We start from the raw sequence: 18,149 nt of genomic DNA, 5'->3' as shown, positions 1-18,149 counted from the left end.
GTCAGAGAGCAAAAATGTGGTCTGGGTTGGAAGCGAGTCATAAGCCATAAAAGGAGAGTAGAAGTGGTCAGGGACAAAAAAGGTCGAAAGGCGGGACGGGGGCGTAGACGTGGTCAGGATCAAAAACGGGTCGAAGCCGGGGAACAGACGGGAGCAAAAACAGGTGGGAGTCAGGGTCGAAAAAGGCTTGCCTTGTGTTAACTGAGGTTCACAGACGGACTGACAACAGGTGACAGAAAGGAGTGGGTTTGAATAGGGACAGGGAGCCAGAGTCCGAGGCAGTTGGCGCCAAAGGAGCGGGGCACAGGTGTATCGCATCAGTAATAAAGACAGTTTCATGTTGGATCTTAGTGAATGCTGTGGCTCAGAGGTCGAGAACCTATGGCTGTTTTCATAAGTACATATGGCTCGGAGATAAAATACAGACGCTGCCCTACTTACGAACGAGACGATCGTTCTTAAGTTGAATTTGTTTGTAGGTTGCTTCAGTGCGATATTTTGTATGTTTAAGGTTTATATAATTATGTTTAAGGCTTGTATAAGTAACCTGTATTAATATGCGCTATAAAGATAAATAAAGTTGAGTTTATCTTACTTTTGGGAGATGCGCTTCAAGATGTCCTCCTCCGTGGTAAAAAGTGGCCGAAAAAAAAGCGATCCAACCATTTTCTCAACCGCATCAAGCTTTCTTATTCAACTTTCATTTCAAAAGAAACGGCTCGTCTCTTCCTTACACTTTACACCAACCATATTGAATGGATTCACGAGATATTAACAAATAAAAAAGTCATATTTCTTAGCGCATTTGAGATTCGGTACAGTAAGTTTACACACAAACTAGGAAGAGGAAGAGGATTTTTTTCATCCGGGTGAATTCTGGGTGACCTCTCACAGCGCTACCACACGCTTGTAGTGGCGGAAAGAAGCACTACAGTAATGTCCTGTACTCGGAAAAAGGTGCACACAAAATAAAATCTAACTGACAGCAATGTCCGGATATTTTTCGACATCCCGAATTTTTTTTTTTTTTCGTATCTGTCATAGACCAGAAACGAAGACAGGATTCACTTGCGTTTGTTTTACTCAGCTTTATTTAGAAGGAGGAAAGGGCTTGCACCCGTGATCCGGTGGTCGTCGGTCATGGGTAGCAGACCGCTTGTCGAGAGCGGGGGGAAGAACAGGTCAATGGCCGGGACGGAGGAGCAGAAACATAGTCGGGTTCAGAAAAAGAGGTCGGTGCCGGGAATCAAACGGGAATCAGGCCAGGAGTGAGTCAGGAGTCAAAAGTGCTTGCCTAGTGTGGGGCTGAGGTTCGCAGACGGTCTGACAACCGGTAACAGAAAGCCGGGGGGTTAAAAAGTGATAAGCAGCCAATCAGCGTCCAAGACATTTGGCGCCAGAGGAGCCGACTCAGGTGCCTCTCATCAGTAATCATGACACTACCGTTTTACGTAATAATATTCGAATGGTCGTAAGAAGGAGGTGTCTGTAAAGTTCAAGCATATCTCGTCTGATCAAACCAGATTCGATTGTACTGTGCACATAGCTGGCATGGCACAATTCAATTAAGGGGTTCAGTCCAGTATATAAAGGGCAAACCCCCCACTACAGGCGAGGTGTCCCACCACCAGACCATATTTTGGCTGTAAATCGTTAAAAAATCCTTTATAAGGAAGAACAAAAAAAAATTAGGTTCACACTTAATTAGAAAATACTGACAGAAAAACTGTTAACAAACACCAGCCAGGCAAACAGAGCAATTTGATTGGGTGAGCGATAGGCGTTGGGTGGAGCTATTCACACAGCGCATTTCTGTCTACACAGTGCCGTCTGCACCGAAGGTAGATACTTCAGTATCCTTGTTTGCAGTATTTTGTGACATTTTCAACAAAAGAACTCTGGTAGCACCTTGTTTTGAAACTGGAATGTATAGCCTTGCATACTTTAAATTTTGTAAAAAAAAATAAAAATAATAATAAACTTTTACTCTAGGTTAATTAAGAGCTATATTATATTTTGGAGGCAAAACCAGTGAGGAATATCACATTTGTACGTATGTTTTTTCACTTCTACATTTAACAGACAGAAACGTGATACGCATTAGTAAAATGCTACAAACATTTATTGTATAAGTACCGGTACAAAATAATCACCCTCTAGTTTACAATACAAAACACAGAAGCACATATTCCAGTTCAGCACCAAAAGACAAGTCACAAAAAGGTGCAGTTGTGAATTCACAAGTGGCGTGCAATTCTTCCCATTGCACGAGAGAAAAAAAAAAGTGTTTGGTGACAAATCCCAACACTGAAAGTAAACATTTGTGAGTGAAAGGTTTTTCCCATAGTGAAATATAAGGTCCTCTCATTATTGAAATTGCCCAGACTGAGACTGGAAGCTGACTGGGACCCAAGTGCTCGTTTGGATATTCAATACTAAAAAGTAAAAATCTCTTCATAAAATGTTTAAAGCTACTACATTGGTTCAACGTATAAAACACTGTTTCAAATTGAAGACCGCGGACTTATCATATATTCTAAAAACACTCTAAAAACAGTTGAGTTAAGAAAAAAAGTTTGAGTTTTGTGCTTAAGGGGTGTCCCCTTGAAAATTAAAATGGTTGGTTTGGATTAAAACAAATAATAAAAACATCTGTGGTCTAGTAGAATACATTTTTAAAAATACTTTCTTTTCCTTTTAAATTGCATGACCAAAACCATTTTTTAAACTCCCTTATTTTGTTTCAAACACCCATTACAATGAGTTTTAGAGTTTTGTTTTCAGAAATAATTTGTTGTTTTTGTCAAAAAAAAGGAAAGAAAAATGTGGGTCTTTTAAGACAAAAACCATCCATTCACTGCCCCCCAACCCCACCCAAAAAACGAGGTCCTGCTGTTTGAGACTTATATTTAGGTATTTTTTTTGTTTAATTAAAGGCCGGCACAAATTGGGACTTTTTTAAAAAAACATCCAATTTACTGCCCCAAAATACAAATAAGGTCTTTCTGTTAGATTGGAAAATAGTTTTGTTTTCTGGAGAAAAAAAAACATCCACTGACCTACAAAAAATAAAAACTTAAAATAACCCAAAAATAACCCAAATATTGCTTAGTGTCAGTGAGGACAACCCTGAAAGACTGGGTCATTTTGTTAAAAAAAACAAAGTATTTTTTTAAAATGACGTCCAAAATTGTACTCATTTTGCTCTTAGAAATACACAAAACCGGTTTATTTTCTGGGTCACATTGTACAAAAGAAGCCCTTTTCTAAAAAAATATATTAAAAAAAATAATGAGTAATTTATTTTGAAAAAAAACTAATCCTATTTGTTGTAGCTGGGACATTTTGTGCAAAAAATAAATACATTAAAAAATGGTTATTTACATTTAAATTGGACCATCCCACTATTCAACCCTTTCACAAAAACTGGTTCATTTTGCTGGAATTATCTTACAGTCAACCAAGAAATTGATCATCCGTTTTGGCTTATTTTCTTGCCCCAAGTGTTTTTAGAGTGCACATTTCTACTACAAATATTATGCAATACAGAACAAAAAAGTCAGATAGCTTCATTTCAAGATCCCACCCCACTGGCAGTTAAACGGCAATGAAAAGTGGAGCACAGCTGGTTCTGGTTCTGATTCTCCACCTAGCTGCTCAGTTGCATTTGCTTGCTGGCCTCTTTGGACTTGTCATTGGTGGCCACGTCAGCCAATCGCATGTTCTCTTCCGCCTCAGCGTTCCTCCGGTCTCTGACTTCTCCCTCCTCGTGGAAGCCCACCATCATTTGGTAGATGATCACGCCGATGATGGTGCCCAGGAAGGGGGCAAAAACCGGAACCAGGAACCAACCATTTCTGGTTCTGCAGAGGAGATTGCTTTGAGAACATTTCAGCTTCAAGGCTGCAACGATGAGTCGACAATTATCAATAATAGAAATAGTCGACAATTAATTCCATTGTCGTATATTGTCGCCAGATATGGTTTCCTAACAGAGTGATGCATCTCAACATGAATATAATCTTTGTTGAGAGTCGCTCGTGTGGATTAGCGTCTCCTTCTCAAGAAATAACATAAAATTACAGAAATGGTACCCTTAAGAACAAGTTCTTGTAACAAACCATCCTCAGGCCGAGGGCAATTTAGCCGGAATATGGCAAATAAAAACACTACATTCAAAGTTTGCAAAGCAGTAACTCAATGACACACGAAGATTTAAAGAGCAAATCGGACAGTTGAATGAAACAGAAGCTGACTCGATTCAAGAAACCTTCATACTCAGGTTTTTTTAACCCGGCCTGCCGAACCAAAAGTTTAAGTATTACTAAAAATTGTGAAGCCACTTTTGTCCCCAGTATGCTTCTGTTTCCTTAAAACTATATTTTTCATGAGTACCTAACCAACATTAAAATAATTTATTTTTAGGCATTTACACTATTTTCCCATATATTAGTTTTATTGATAAATGTTTTTATCAAATTTTATGCAAACAAACAAGTTATTTTTATTTGTATAGCCCTTAATCACAAAGAGTCTCGAAAGGCTGCACAGACCACAGATTATTGCAAACCACAGACTATTATTACACCATCCCCTGATCTAAAACCAACACGAGGGCAAGGAAAAATTCAAAACACTGTCTCTAGATTTTTTTAATGCATATTATCAGATTTTGTGCATAAAATGGAGCATTATACAGTATATGACTGTTATCATTCCTATTTGATGAAATGGTCTGTTAAAAAAAAATATGAAATATAAATATGTATATGTGGATGTATTTATGTAGATTTATTCATAAATATGCATGAGGAAAAGTAGATTTCTTTTTTCGACAAGCATTGCCGAGATATCAGATCTAGGCAATCAAATCAATCAATAATTTTTTGGCATCTTCAGCAAAAATTTTAACCAAATGCGGTCCGCCACGCAAAAGTTTGCCCAGCCCATGTTTACATTGATAAAAAATGTTTTCTTGATTTTAATTTTTCATGCATTTGCCCGTCCCTAAAAATGGACGGATGGATTTATGTCTTGACCGAGCTCACACAGTGCTTAATCGGATTTAGATGTTCTTTTTTTTTATTCAAGTCTTCTAAGCTAAATCTTCCATATATTCAATCAGATTGATTTTCTACTGTACCCACTTTTCTTGTGTTTATTATCATTTTCCATATAATTAAGTCAACTCCATGTAAAATGTAAGAAAAAAAATGAATAATCATCCAATTCTATGTCAAAACGTTTCAGTAATCAGTGACTAGTCGACTATGAAATTAGTCGTTGGTTGCAGCCCTATTCAGGAAACTAAAATACGAGTTGCGAGTTATAATTTAAAACAAAAATGCACACTTACGTGAAGACCTCCATCCCCCAGCCGGCCATGGCGGTGAAAATCCGAGGTCCGAGATCTCTGGCGGGATTGACGGCGTAGCCCGAGTTGAAGCCCATGGACAGTCCGATGACCAGAACCACAAAACCTACAGTGAAGGCCTCCAGTCCTTGCGGAATGGGATTATTATACGGATCCACGATGGCTAGAATACAAACGATCAGCGCTGCCGTGCCGATAATCTGCAGGTAAGGATGCCAGTCGTAAGGCTGAGGAATTCTAAAGAATATTTTCGGAAGCTTACCTGATCAAAAAAGCCATTGACGATGGTGAGATGTTTTCCAGGGTATGTGGCAAAAATTCCAGCTGTGGCTTTGGGTCCGGTGACATTGAATGCACCGGGATGGTCCCACAAGGCATCTGAAAAATCAATTGGTTGATTAGACCCGAGCGATGAGAAGTTATTGTCCTTGGGTCCAATTTGGAATGTTAATATTTTTGCAGCCTTAACGCGAATTTTTTTTTTTTAAAAATGAGTGGAACATATAGCAAGTCAATTTGTATCAATGGACTGGCCTAATCTGACCCAAACTTAATGTAAACCTGTTTATTGGGTTATTTTGCACTAAAGTGTTGTTTTTGTTGGAATTATAATATGAAAATAACATTATGGAACCTTCATGCTTGAAACAAATGGGTAGAAAAAACGCAACCCAATTTGCGGGATGTGACTGAACTTATCCGAACAAGATCCAATATACCATGTTAGTTGGCTAATTATTCACATACAGATTATTTGGATTAGAAATTAGATATTTGGAACTTTAATTATAAGAAAATAAAGCAACTCAATGTGGGTCAATGGACTGACCTTATCTAGATCCTATTTGGTTACGTTTATTGGGTTATTTTGCACAAAATGATTATTTTGGGTACAATTCAAATATGAACATTTTTGGGGGGCTTGGCAATTTTAAACAACTTGGGTAGAAAATACAGCAACACAATTTGGGTCATCGGACTTAACTTATCTGGGCCAGCCCCGATTTGACCCATTTTTTGGGTTATTTTGCACGAAAAACAAAAACACATTTATATTGTACAAAACATTTTATTTGCCTGGGCTACAAAGGCAAAATTTTGATTATTCCACTTGTTGATATTATCTAACATAACATGTAAGTTCTTCTGTATTTATGATCATTTTAATTATTGATTTACGTACTGCCCTGCGACTGGCTGGCAACCAGTTCAGGGTGTCCCCTTCCCACTGCCCGAGGATGGCTGGGATGGGCTCCAGCACCCCCGCCACCCTACTGGGGATAAGCGGTGCAGGTAATGGTTGGATGGCTGGATAAGAAACACACCAGATATGTGATCTTTTTTTCCCCATTAATGTCTTGGGCATATGAGGAGTATCCAATGGAGACTCTGTATTTGTATAGTTTCCAAAAATAATGACTCAGACAGAAACCTTTGGTTTGGACTCTAGTACAAGGGATATTTTAGTCATTTCTATTTTAGAATTTGACCATTTTCCTTAAAGAGAGAGTTAGTGGTTTTAGGTGGGTACATCTTTATGGTGGAAAAAATGTGTGGTGCTACAGGATGAGCAATCGAGTGTGGGTATGATAAACAATATGTGAAGCTTTTGTAGAATTTGAGCCTCTTGGAAAATATGAAGAACATACTATTTACATTAAGGATCACAACCTTTTTGAAACAGAGAGCTACTTTTTTTGCTGATTGGCGTAAAAGGCTACCAGTTTCATATGCACTTCTAAAAAAAAAAAACTTATGTTATTACAATGTTTTTATTGTTATATTACAAAGTTATTCTTAGACCTTCAGTTAAAATAGGCTCAATATACCACTAATACATCTCTCAACTGAAAACAACATTTTTTTTTCAGCCTTCCTCACCGTAGTACATTCCAAAAATGATGGCAGCACCAAGAAAACCACCAATGGTCTGAAAGAGGAAGTACATGGGGAACTTTCTCCAACGTTCCCTTCCGAGCAAGCATAAGGCGAAAGTCACCGCAGGGTTCAGATGACCTCCTGCCACAACGACAAAGACAGCCAACGTAAGTGCATCTCTCGTCTGATTTTTATGCACAAGTTCTAATCGTACCTGATATTTGGCCACAAACCAGGATGCCCAAAGTTGCGGCAAAACCGAAGGCGAAGTTGACTGTCAAGAACAAACCGTGAGAACCGCTACTCAGCACCAATTGAGCCACGGCGCCGCAGCCGAACATCTACAAACCCAAGTGGAGAGGAACAACAAATTTGAATAATCGATTTATCTGTCAAGAAATAGGAGGACTGGATAAACAAATCTGTTTTCTATTACAACCCCTGTAACAGAAAAATGAATATACACAATACATAAAAATTGTTATTAATCTCCAAGACAACAAGAATCACTACAGAATGGCAATTTTTGTTGCTGCTGAATGTTATTGCACTACTTTTCTTTGCACAATTGTCATGATACACTATTTTAATTGCACAATTATCCCAACATGGGCGAGAATCTATGCACTACTTTGTATATATTTTGCCTATTCATCCTTACATTATTTCTTTTATTTTCTTTTAGGTACAGTACTGTATTTAATAGATATTTATCCTAGAGTCCCATATGAAATCTAATTGTAATGTTTACTATGTGTTATCAATGACAAAGACCATTCAATTCAATTCAAATATTAGAAAACAGTAAATAATTTGTATGAATAATATTGACTGTGGGCAGCACGGCGGCGCAGTGGTTAGCGCTTGTGCGGCACAGTTCATGTCATGGGAACCTGTCGTGGGTTCAAATCCAGCTTGAGACTTCCTGTGCGGAGTTTGTATCTTCTCCCCGTGCTTGCGTGGGTTTCCTCCGGGCACTCCGGTTTCCTCCCACGTTCCAAAAACATGCATTTCAGGTGAATTGGCCGGTCCAAATTGTCCCTAGGTGTGAATGAGCGAATGAGTTGTCTGTCCCTGTGTGCCCTGCGATTGGCTGGCAACCAGTTCAGGGTGTCCCCTGCCCACTGCCCGGAGATGGCTGGGATGGGCTCCAGCCCCCCCCGCGACCCTAATGAGGATAAGCGGTACGGCTGATGAGATGAGATAAGAATATTGACTGTTTGGGCTAAATAATTTTATTTTTGAGTGAGAGGATTAATGAAATTCATCTATGAATTTAAATTATGACTGACCTATATGTTTGATATGTTTGATTAAACAAAGAAGAAATTAATTGGCTTTTATTTGACAAAATAATACAAAGTCAATTCGCCCCTTTGTGGGCTTAGCAATTTATATTTTTCCTTCAAAAATAGAAAAAAACAATAATTTAACAAATAAATTTGACTTTTAGTCCCAGAAAGAAAAGAAAAGAACAAATGGCACATTTTTTTTTCAAAAATTGAGTGCACAGAGTTCTTGTCAGAGAATTGCAAGAAACCCACTTGTGAAATTCCCTATCAAAGAGTGAACCATATGACCTGTTATGATCATATTAATCGGCTCTAAGATATAAAAAAAAAAAGCTAGGAGAACAGCAAATCATAGAGAGTGTAAGTGTGTGATGCCTCTTCTCCCACACGTATGAATCAACTTTTAGTCGCTTTCATATTTCTTGCTCTGGAGTGAACAGGGCCCAAGGCACTGTGATTCCCGTTTCAACAAATGTTTGTTTGCGGTTCTATGATACAATAACGCATATTCCCACTTCCACGTGGTGACTGCCTGTCCACTCTGCGGTCCATCGTAAAATTCTTTGAATGCTTTCCAAATCCGTAGACGGAATTACCCGCTCATATCCTACTCACTTCCCCCAGGTCAGCATCTGAAGTTACTTGAGTCCAAGCGGATGGAAGTCAAAATATGGAATGACCTCCCGGTGCACATTAGACATGCTCCTTTACTTTTCAACACAGCATGAAAAGCAACCTATGTTGTCGCTTCTTATTTAGATTTTGTCAGTCTGGTTTAAAATGCTATTATGTTATTATGTTCCAGACAGATTTTAATGATTTGCCAGAAGGGCCAATCAGACAAGAGTCCAGTTGACATCCTGGCATGGACTGCTACCGTCAAAAGTATGTTATGATCATTTTGGTGATTTGTTAGGAAGTCAAGGTCAGGCCAAGGTATTAAAAGTATCATTATTTTACGAACAAAAGTCTATTGCGAAAGAATCTGCTCAGAACTAAACAAGCTTCTTTGTGTCTGTATTATCATCTTGTCACCACTATCACTAAAAGAAAATGTCAAAAATGTTACTTTGGAAGCAGATGATTTGCTTGGAATTTTTATCCATGGCCAAACATTAAAACACAGTACTTACTTCAAACAATGTAGGGTTCATTATATATATATATATATATATATATATATATATATATAATGAACCCTACATACATACATATATATAAAAGGTTTGGGGAAGGGACCAAAACGTTGGCCACAACTACAAACGTATAAAAAAAAACTTACTTATATATAAAAGGGAAAAAATCAAAATGGATAGAAAATGCTATTTAAAGATACAAAAAATAAATAAATTAATTAATTAAAAAAAACAACAACACATAATATATAGAAATGTATATTAAAAAAAAGTACTTGATACATCGTACCCCTAATAAATAAAATTCAAGCTAGCTTTACTGATTTATAAAGTTTGTTAATGTCTTGTTAAACCATCTTTTTTCTTTTGGGGGGGAAATAAGTGGTTTCTAAGAGAGTTAAAGAGACTGATTCAGCAAGAAGCGCAGCCTTTGGCAAGCTCGTAAAAAAACAAAATATCACGACAAACATCTGGTAGTATTTTTTTTCCATCTTGGGGACTTTAGTAGGTTAAAAATACAAAACTCTTCTCTGTCATCATTTTGACTTACATAAAGGAAGAGTAGTTTTTTTTCCAACCTTCATATATTTTTTTCTTATTTGTTTAGCAGAAAGAAAAAATCCTTAGCAAATAAGTAGAGTTTCACACCTCAAGTACCCACACCCAAGATTATCCAAATCCCCTTTTTTGCTTTATCTCCAGCGGAAAATTGACTTGCGTCACGAAAAGCGAGTGACACTCGGAAGTGGAATCATCTCAATGCAACGTACTTTCCTTGATGTGCCGTACACGCCTTTTGTCATTGTGCTTGTTTGGGTAACTGCTAAGGAATGTTTTTTGTCAATAAGCCGGAAGTCTGTAAGGGAAATAATAAATGCAATACTTACTGGTAGTTTGTTATTCTTTCTACCAGTGCTTTATAAGTTTAGCATGTCACCTGGTTAATATATACGATAGGAACACGATTAAACATACGTCGTTTATCATAAGCACCCACCGATTTTAAGCTGACCACCAGGTTAACGTTTTCTAAAACAGTGGTTGCCTACTGCTTTGACATGAGGATCCACCATTCCACCCTAATGATGAGCTCTGACCCAAATTAACAAAAGAAATTCCACTTCTCAAATCTTTTGAATGAAAGGAATGTCCAGTTCAAAGCAGAGATAGTAGAATATATTAACATTTTTTTTCCAAAAACAAAATGAGACTGAGTTCGTACCCAAAAATATTAACAAATCGTCTACCTACCTAAACAACAATTATTATTTAATTGTGTAGATAATATGGATCAATATACTGGTTAATAAAGAGCTAAAAGTATAACAATTTTAAAGCATTTACTGTACCTCAAACAGTGCTTTAATGGACAAAACTTATACAATATTTTTGTATTTCAGATTCATTTCCTTCTCAACCTGATCATTGTTTTCCACTTTTCTTTCCCCTTATCACAATTTTTCTTGGGACCCATTATTATAGACAGACAAATGACATAAAATAAACTAAATCAGGATAAAATTGGATGTCGTCCTTTCTCAAACACAATACGGATTGACTGAACAGAAAGAAAAGATCAAGCAGGGCATATCTTTATCTACTGTGTAGATCCTCCACTTTTTCTTTTTCTTAGCATTATTTTGCCAGGGCAAAGGCCCGCGACCTACTTTTGGGTCCCGACCCACCAGTTGAGAAACACTGTTCTAAGGGAAACTGCAACCTAGCTCATTCTGAAATCATGTGAAGACTACTATTTAAATAGCCTGACATCTCCTTTTTTTTCAAACTACAAAATACATACGTTTGGGGTGGACCAAACATAGGTTTTTAAAATGTTTAGCCAATTTAATCTACCTTAAATCAAACCCTTTTGGTTTCTTAGGCATATTTAATGAGACTTATTCTGTAAAATCAATTTTTCTGAAATGTTGTCCATCTAAGAAGACATCACACTGTAAATCAGTCAAAAATACATGTTAAAGTTGGGTTGTGTTCAACATGGACTCAATGTAGTCCAAAAACAGTCTTTATTGTGTTAACCTTATTTAAAATGGTCCACATTTGGCCCCCAAAAGTCTTGTAAGAAAACAAAAACATTTTTCAACTTTTGGCTGGAACCTTAGCATCTTTTTAACATAATTTCAAACGTTTTTTTCCTGTGTGGGATGTGTTCAATCTACGGCTAATTCGTAAAACACTTTCTGAGTAATTCAATGAAATATTTTAAGCATTTTGCAAGCATTCAACAATACACATCATAACATCCTATGTAGGCAGTCTTTGTTGCCAACCTTTATATTAAATACCCTCATGTCAATAATGCAGACCAAACATTTGCATGGTTACATTTCAACCAACACTCGCTTTGTTGTGTGCAGTTGGCCTTAACAAAACAGAGTTGACTTAGCAGATTACTGGGCAAACATTGTCACAGAAAATTGATTAAGCTGAACGTTTGTATTCAACAAGTCATTGATTGTGCTGTAGGATAAAAGTAAAAGTAGAAAAATCACTTGAAAGGAGGTGGAGAACATAGTTTAAACATTGTCGAGTTATATTGATCTTTCTACATCGTCAATAACAAAAACTTAGGTCATTAGCAGATGATTTGGCTCATTTAAGTACCAGTTTATTCAAGTATATTAATAAAACAATACCATTTTATGGCCAAACCACCCTAAGAACGTCCGATCTCGGGAAGCTAAGCAGGGTTGGACCTGGTTGGTTGGGAGACCGTCTCGGTATACCGAGTGCTGTAAATAGATAATTTGGTGCATGCTCTGCTGCAACAGAACTGATCGTCTCAAATGATCTCTCATATAAAATAGGAAAAACATTCTTCAAATAAGCTTAATGAACTTATCCAGGACATAATAGATAATTTTGTTTGATTTAAGAAATATTTTCTAGCAATGTAAGAAAAAAAATACAAGCACTGTAAGAGCATTTTGATTCTTTGAGTATACATTATCTTGTTTTACAAGAAAAGTTGTTCATATAAATTTGCATTTTACTACAAAATGGAACAAACTCATTTTATTGTATTTTATTTTTTTTTTACAATTTTTTCCTATAACTTTGCTGTCTGTACAGAATTTTTTTTTAATTGATTTTATACTTAAATGCCTCTTCCCTCCCAAATACAAAATTAATCAGCCATGCGCTTGATACGACAATTTGGGTTATTTTATATGTACATTTGCTCTTTTTACAAGACAAAACAGATGAAATACGTCTTAAAATCTCAATTCTCACTCACAAGACAAGTAAAATAAATTTCCGTCATTCTTTTTCATATAAAGATGACTCTTTGCAATCTGTATGGAACATTTCAAGACAAGAGATTTGGGGTTATTGTCACTAGACATTTGCTTAGTTTACTAGAAATAGAAGATCAAATGCCACTTAAAAAAATGATTTTTCTTCCCAATAAAAATAATATAGATTTCCATGATTCCATCGGCACTTACCACAAGGATGAGTGTGCCCAGACATTCTGCCAAGGCCTGGCGAAGGAGAAGGTTGCGGATCTGGAAGGTCTTGGACAGTTTCTCCAAGTAGATCTTTTGTCTGCCCATGTCGCCGGTAAGCAGTCAGTTTCTCTGAGCGGATGTGAAGTTGTAGAGCTGGAAGGACCAGACTGGTCTTATAAAGAGCAGAGACTCGGGACTGGGTAAGTGCCAGTTTTGAGGACGGCTCCGCCCATCACCGCCAAAACACGCCCACAGGGCCACTCTGTGATTCACGGACGAAACATGCCGTCGCTGGCTCACGTTTCTTATGTCTGACAGGTTGATATGTAGAAGCATTTCATATGTAACGGTGATGTGCTGAGGCACTGTAGTTAACATGATTAGGTAGTGTAAATCAATAAATGTTACACAAATGCCAGAATCTGATTTTTGGGGCATATTTTAGAAATGTTTTTATAAATCTGTTAAATATTTGTATTAATTTATAGCATGTTCCATATTTGTATGTGTATAATGCGTAACTCAAAGGTTGTGTGCACGTGATACACGAGGTTTTACGGTAGTATAATTACCTTATTTCTGCAATGATTGATCAATCGAAAAATATCACTGACCACAGTCGCAAACTATTAGATGCTGCAGGAGTTGAACCTGGGTTGCAATGGTGAGAGCGCCGAATCCTAAGCACAAGACCACCCCTGATAAACATACGAAAAGGCATTCGATTTTATCTCATTATCACACCATTTTGAGTAACGGTACCAGAGACGAATGTTAAAAATTTTAACAAAAAGTTGTCCTGAAAGAAATAAACGCAAAAACGCACGACGAGGGAAACAACACTTTGGTGTATCTGATGAATGATCATACTCTGAAGGACATTCAGAGGTTTGATTCCCAGCTTTGTCAGGTCAGCAGTAGATCAGGAGGTAAAGCGCTCGTCTTAGGATCAAGAAGAAGGTTCGATTCCCGGCTCCCCCGAGTTGTATGTCGAAGTGTCCTTGGACAAGACACTGAAACCCCTATGCCCTTGATAAGCAGGTAGGCATCTTGCATGAATGAGTAAGTGTGAAGCACATTGGAAAGCACTTTGGGGGGTCTTCAGTGACTTGAAAGGCGCTATATAAATGCAGACCATTTACATTGTTAATTAAAAAAAATGCTGGCCTGGAAATGATGATGAACTTGCCCTGGACACACTACAGGAAATGGTCCCCCTATGACCCTAGAGGTTAAGGGATCCAACTAACTACATATATATGTATACATACATATAGAGTATATGTATACATACATATAGAGTATATGTATACATACATGTAGAGTACCGTATTTTCCGCACTATAAGGCACACCTAAAAGCCTTTATTTTTTTCAAAAGCTGACCATGCGCCTTATAATACAGTGCGCCTTATTTATGGATCAATATTAGCTCGCAAAGTCTTGCAACTAATGCAGCAGCCGCCGACTAGATTTTCCCCCGAACGCCAAGTAGTCCGCGGTGTATGCTGGGATTTATTTACCGGCGTTTCATTGGCTAACCAATGTGTCAATCATCATTTGAATCGTTCACTATTGGCTAAAGTTATTCGGAGGTAAAGGGGGCGGATGCTTTTTATAATTTACAGGCTGGCATAGGCTAAAGCGGCAATACAATGCCTGCAATTGGCCGAAAAAAATGTGTCAATCATCAGTTGAATCGATCACTATTGGCTAAAGTTATTCGGAGGTAAAGGGGTCGGATCCTTTTTATCATTTACAGGCTGGCATAGGCTAAAGCGGCAAAACAAAGCTCGCAATTGGCCGAAAAAGATGAATGTGAATCACACGTTGGGTTGACGGCATAAAGAAAGCATTTTTTACTATTCTGTATTTGTAAATATTTTATTCTCCTGGATTTACTACACTCATGGATATAAGAGGACCATGGTTGCACATTATTATTGAACACAACAACTTCGGTGAGCTACTCCGGCTATATATTTTCCCTGTATCTTGTTTCAGACTGAACTCGATATTTCTGTGATAAGCGGTGCAGATAATGGATGAAATGGAGTGTCTATTTTTAAGTTAAACTCAATTCCAAGTGTCTATTGTCATATGCACAGTAAAGTTGCGAGCGATAAAGAAAATAGAAACTAAGGAATGGTTGGTATTTCTTGAATCTCGAGACTCTAACCTTCCGAATGATATTTGGAACGATGCATTTGAGTGACATCGTACAGACACCGCATCCGCACGTGTTCTCGACACGTATTTGCTTCTTTGCAAGCTTTGGGAATGTTAAGGGGGTAATAAGTTTTACTGAACTATCTGACTGTTTTGTCGACGTTCCCATTGTAGCGCCTTATAATCCGGTACGTTTTATGTATGTCAAATAAAGGACCAAAAACTATTTTTTCGGGGTGCGCCCTATACCCGGTGCGCCTTATAGTGCGGAAAATACGGTATATGGATACATACATATAGAGTATATGTATACATAATAATCTACTAAAATAAAAGAAGCCCAAGCTTTGGACCTGTCAACATTTGTTCTGTGGTTTGACTCGTTTTTTTGTGTGCGTTTTGTTTTGTTTCCCGTAACTTTATCATTGCACGTTATTCTATGACCCGTTTCGGGTTTCAATTGAGCTGTGAGAACATCCTTTAGGAACCTTTTAGGAGCTCAATGCAGTCATTGAGTAAATCAAGTGTGATTTCATCCTCTAAACAAGCTGTGCCCATTTTATTGCCCAACAAATTATCAAGGAGGATTAGCGGCATGTACTATTGCAGTTTTTGTGGACAGACTCACAAAAAAAGTTGCCTTGTTTGAAAAGAATGAAAAAAAATAAATAAATATCTAGAGTAGACGCCTGGGATACGGCTTGATTCCGGTATGAGGTGTGGATCTCAAATTGAAATTGCTGTAGAGCGAGGGAAAGAAGTCAATGTTAATTAGCTAAAACCCCAGTAGAAAATTATTTAAAAACAAAATAGTACATATTAGGTACAACTAATGGGTTATATATGTGCATATGATTAAATAACCTAAAAAGTATATGCATTTTAATGGAAAACGAAAATTGTATTTACCTTTCGAGCTGCTTGAGCTGGTCAAGTGGAGTGGCAGGTGGATGCAGAAGGGGGTGGGAGGAACTGTGGATTATAAGTGAAACCGGTTTTAAAGTTTGCACTTGCAAGGATTAGCATGCCCCTAGAAGCATTTATTGCTTTATATGCCTCTGTTATGTCCCCCAGGAAACATTTATTTGAAATTAGTTTGTTTTCCACCTTAATTTTGAAGGAGACCTTTCATCAGAAAGTGAAATCACATTCTTTTGTTCGTATAATTGCTTTGAGGATTTTGTCAATCGTTTGTGCTGTGGTGTCAGACTCACTGTATTTTCGTCGTATGTTTCAGTTTTACTGTTTTGGAATAAAGTAGAGTTTGGACACTAAACTTGGCTCAGCACTTTGGACCCATAGCGAATAAACACAGTGCAAAAAAAGAAGTATTTTATCACCGACTCGCCAAGTCTTTACAAAGCATACATGTTTCTGAACTGAATGAAGAAAGATAAAGGCACTATGGGAGATAGTTCAGCCAATAGCATATTAGCATTTTCCTTATGCTGTGGCGCAAACCAGCATTTAATTTGACTTCAACCAATAGAGATCCAACTCATCATATACACAGACAAGTGTGAAATCTGTACCTTTTTGTGCAGACAAAATCATTTGTTATGGATGCCGAATAAAGGGCAAAATGCTGTTAAAATGGGTCAAAAATCGTTTTATTCCACACCACAAGGCAAAAACTTTGTGAGTAAGGGATGCTGTATGCCCGGGGTATACTGTATTCATTTCCATTATAAAAAGCAAAATCAATGCACCTAAAATTGTCAATAACCCCAAGCATTTTGAGCGGGTTAGGTAAAAAATGCTGACGTGCCTTACCACAAATAAAAAGCCCAGCGGGCATATGAATCATCTCAGGAAGTTTACTTGCGTCAGGAATCTTGACGACGTCTTACTGATTCATGTTAACCACCGCAATGAGACACGGAAGGCGAAAAATTCACTTTTTGTCTGAAATATAAATCTGTAATAATTTAAAACGGTGGCATTATCAAATGTGATGTCATTAAATGCACATTTTTTTCTCCTGTCCAAATCAAGGTGGCCAGAGAAGCCAAGACTGATTTAGCAACATTCTTTCTTCTCTTTTTCTTTACTTCGTCTTTATTTCCCTTTTTTCTCTTTTTCTTCTTTCATTCTTTTTATTTCTTTTGCTTTCCCCTCTCTCTTTCTTGCTCTCCCTTAGTCTTTTTCTCTTCTGCGATTCTTTTTCTCTATCCCTCAATTTTTTTCTCTTCATTTTTGTTATTTCTCTAGCTTTCTTTTTCTGTTCGTTTTCTTTCTTTTCTTCTTTCTTTTGTTTACAGCCATTCGAGACTTATTGTGATTAGGGCTATACAAATATACATGACTTGACCTATAAATACTTAACATCAGTTTGTTTTAACTTAATTTACAAATTGTAAATAGCTTTTAAGGCAAACATGGCGGTCATAAGTGTGATACATAGGATAGTATAGGTTCAAATGTTTACTTTTTGAGCTCGTAATTGTTTAGCTAGTTAACAGAAGTTAATCATTACTGTATCTCTTCGTCTTTTCATCTTAAACTGACATCCATTTAAATATTTTGTTTCTGTGTTTGGTAGAACATTAAAAACTGGGGTGAAAAAAACAATTTATATATTGCAAAATTAGCATTAGCAAAAATCCAATCTCACCAACTGTATGAGAATCCGAGAACTCTCTGAGTCGTTACGTCACGGCCAATCCTAAATATGAACTGGCACATGGAATAAATTAATTAGAATAATTAACCCCAAAGAACTCACAAACTAAATTAAATCTAGAAATACTATCAAATACATTAAGAACGATAAAAAGAAACGTGTGCTCGGTTTAATTGGGGATAGAATAAAACACAGCTGGGACAGC

At 37.3% G+C, this 18,149-nt stretch overlaps 1 protein-coding gene across 1 annotated transcript; it reads right to left on the bottom strand.

The window, feature by feature from the left end:
• Positions 1–3,024: 3,024 nt before the first annotated feature.
• aqp3a (aquaporin 3a) lies at positions 3,025–13,338 on the bottom strand. Its single transcript, XM_088336385.1, has 6 exons — positions 13,151–13,338; positions 7,467–7,593; positions 7,256–7,393; positions 5,637–5,752; positions 5,357–5,574; positions 3,025–3,863 (listed from the first exon to the last, which is right to left on the bottom strand). The coding sequence occupies exons 1-6, from the start codon at positions 13,256–13,258 to the stop codon at positions 3,650–3,652; spliced, it is 921 nt and encodes a 306-aa protein (XP_088192511.1). The 5' UTR covers positions 13,259–13,338; the 3' UTR covers positions 3,025–3,649.
• Between the last annotated feature and the right edge of the window lie 4,811 nt (positions 13,339–18,149).

Source organism: Urocampus carinirostris, chromosome 5, assembly GCF_059441175.1.
Source record: "Urocampus carinirostris isolate Australia breed hairy pipefish chromosome 5, RoL_Ucar_1.0, whole genome shotgun sequence".
Lineage (NCBI taxonomy): Eukaryota > Metazoa > Chordata > Actinopteri > Syngnathiformes > Syngnathidae > Urocampus > Urocampus carinirostris.
This window is presented reverse-complemented; position numbering and strand designations above follow the sequence as displayed.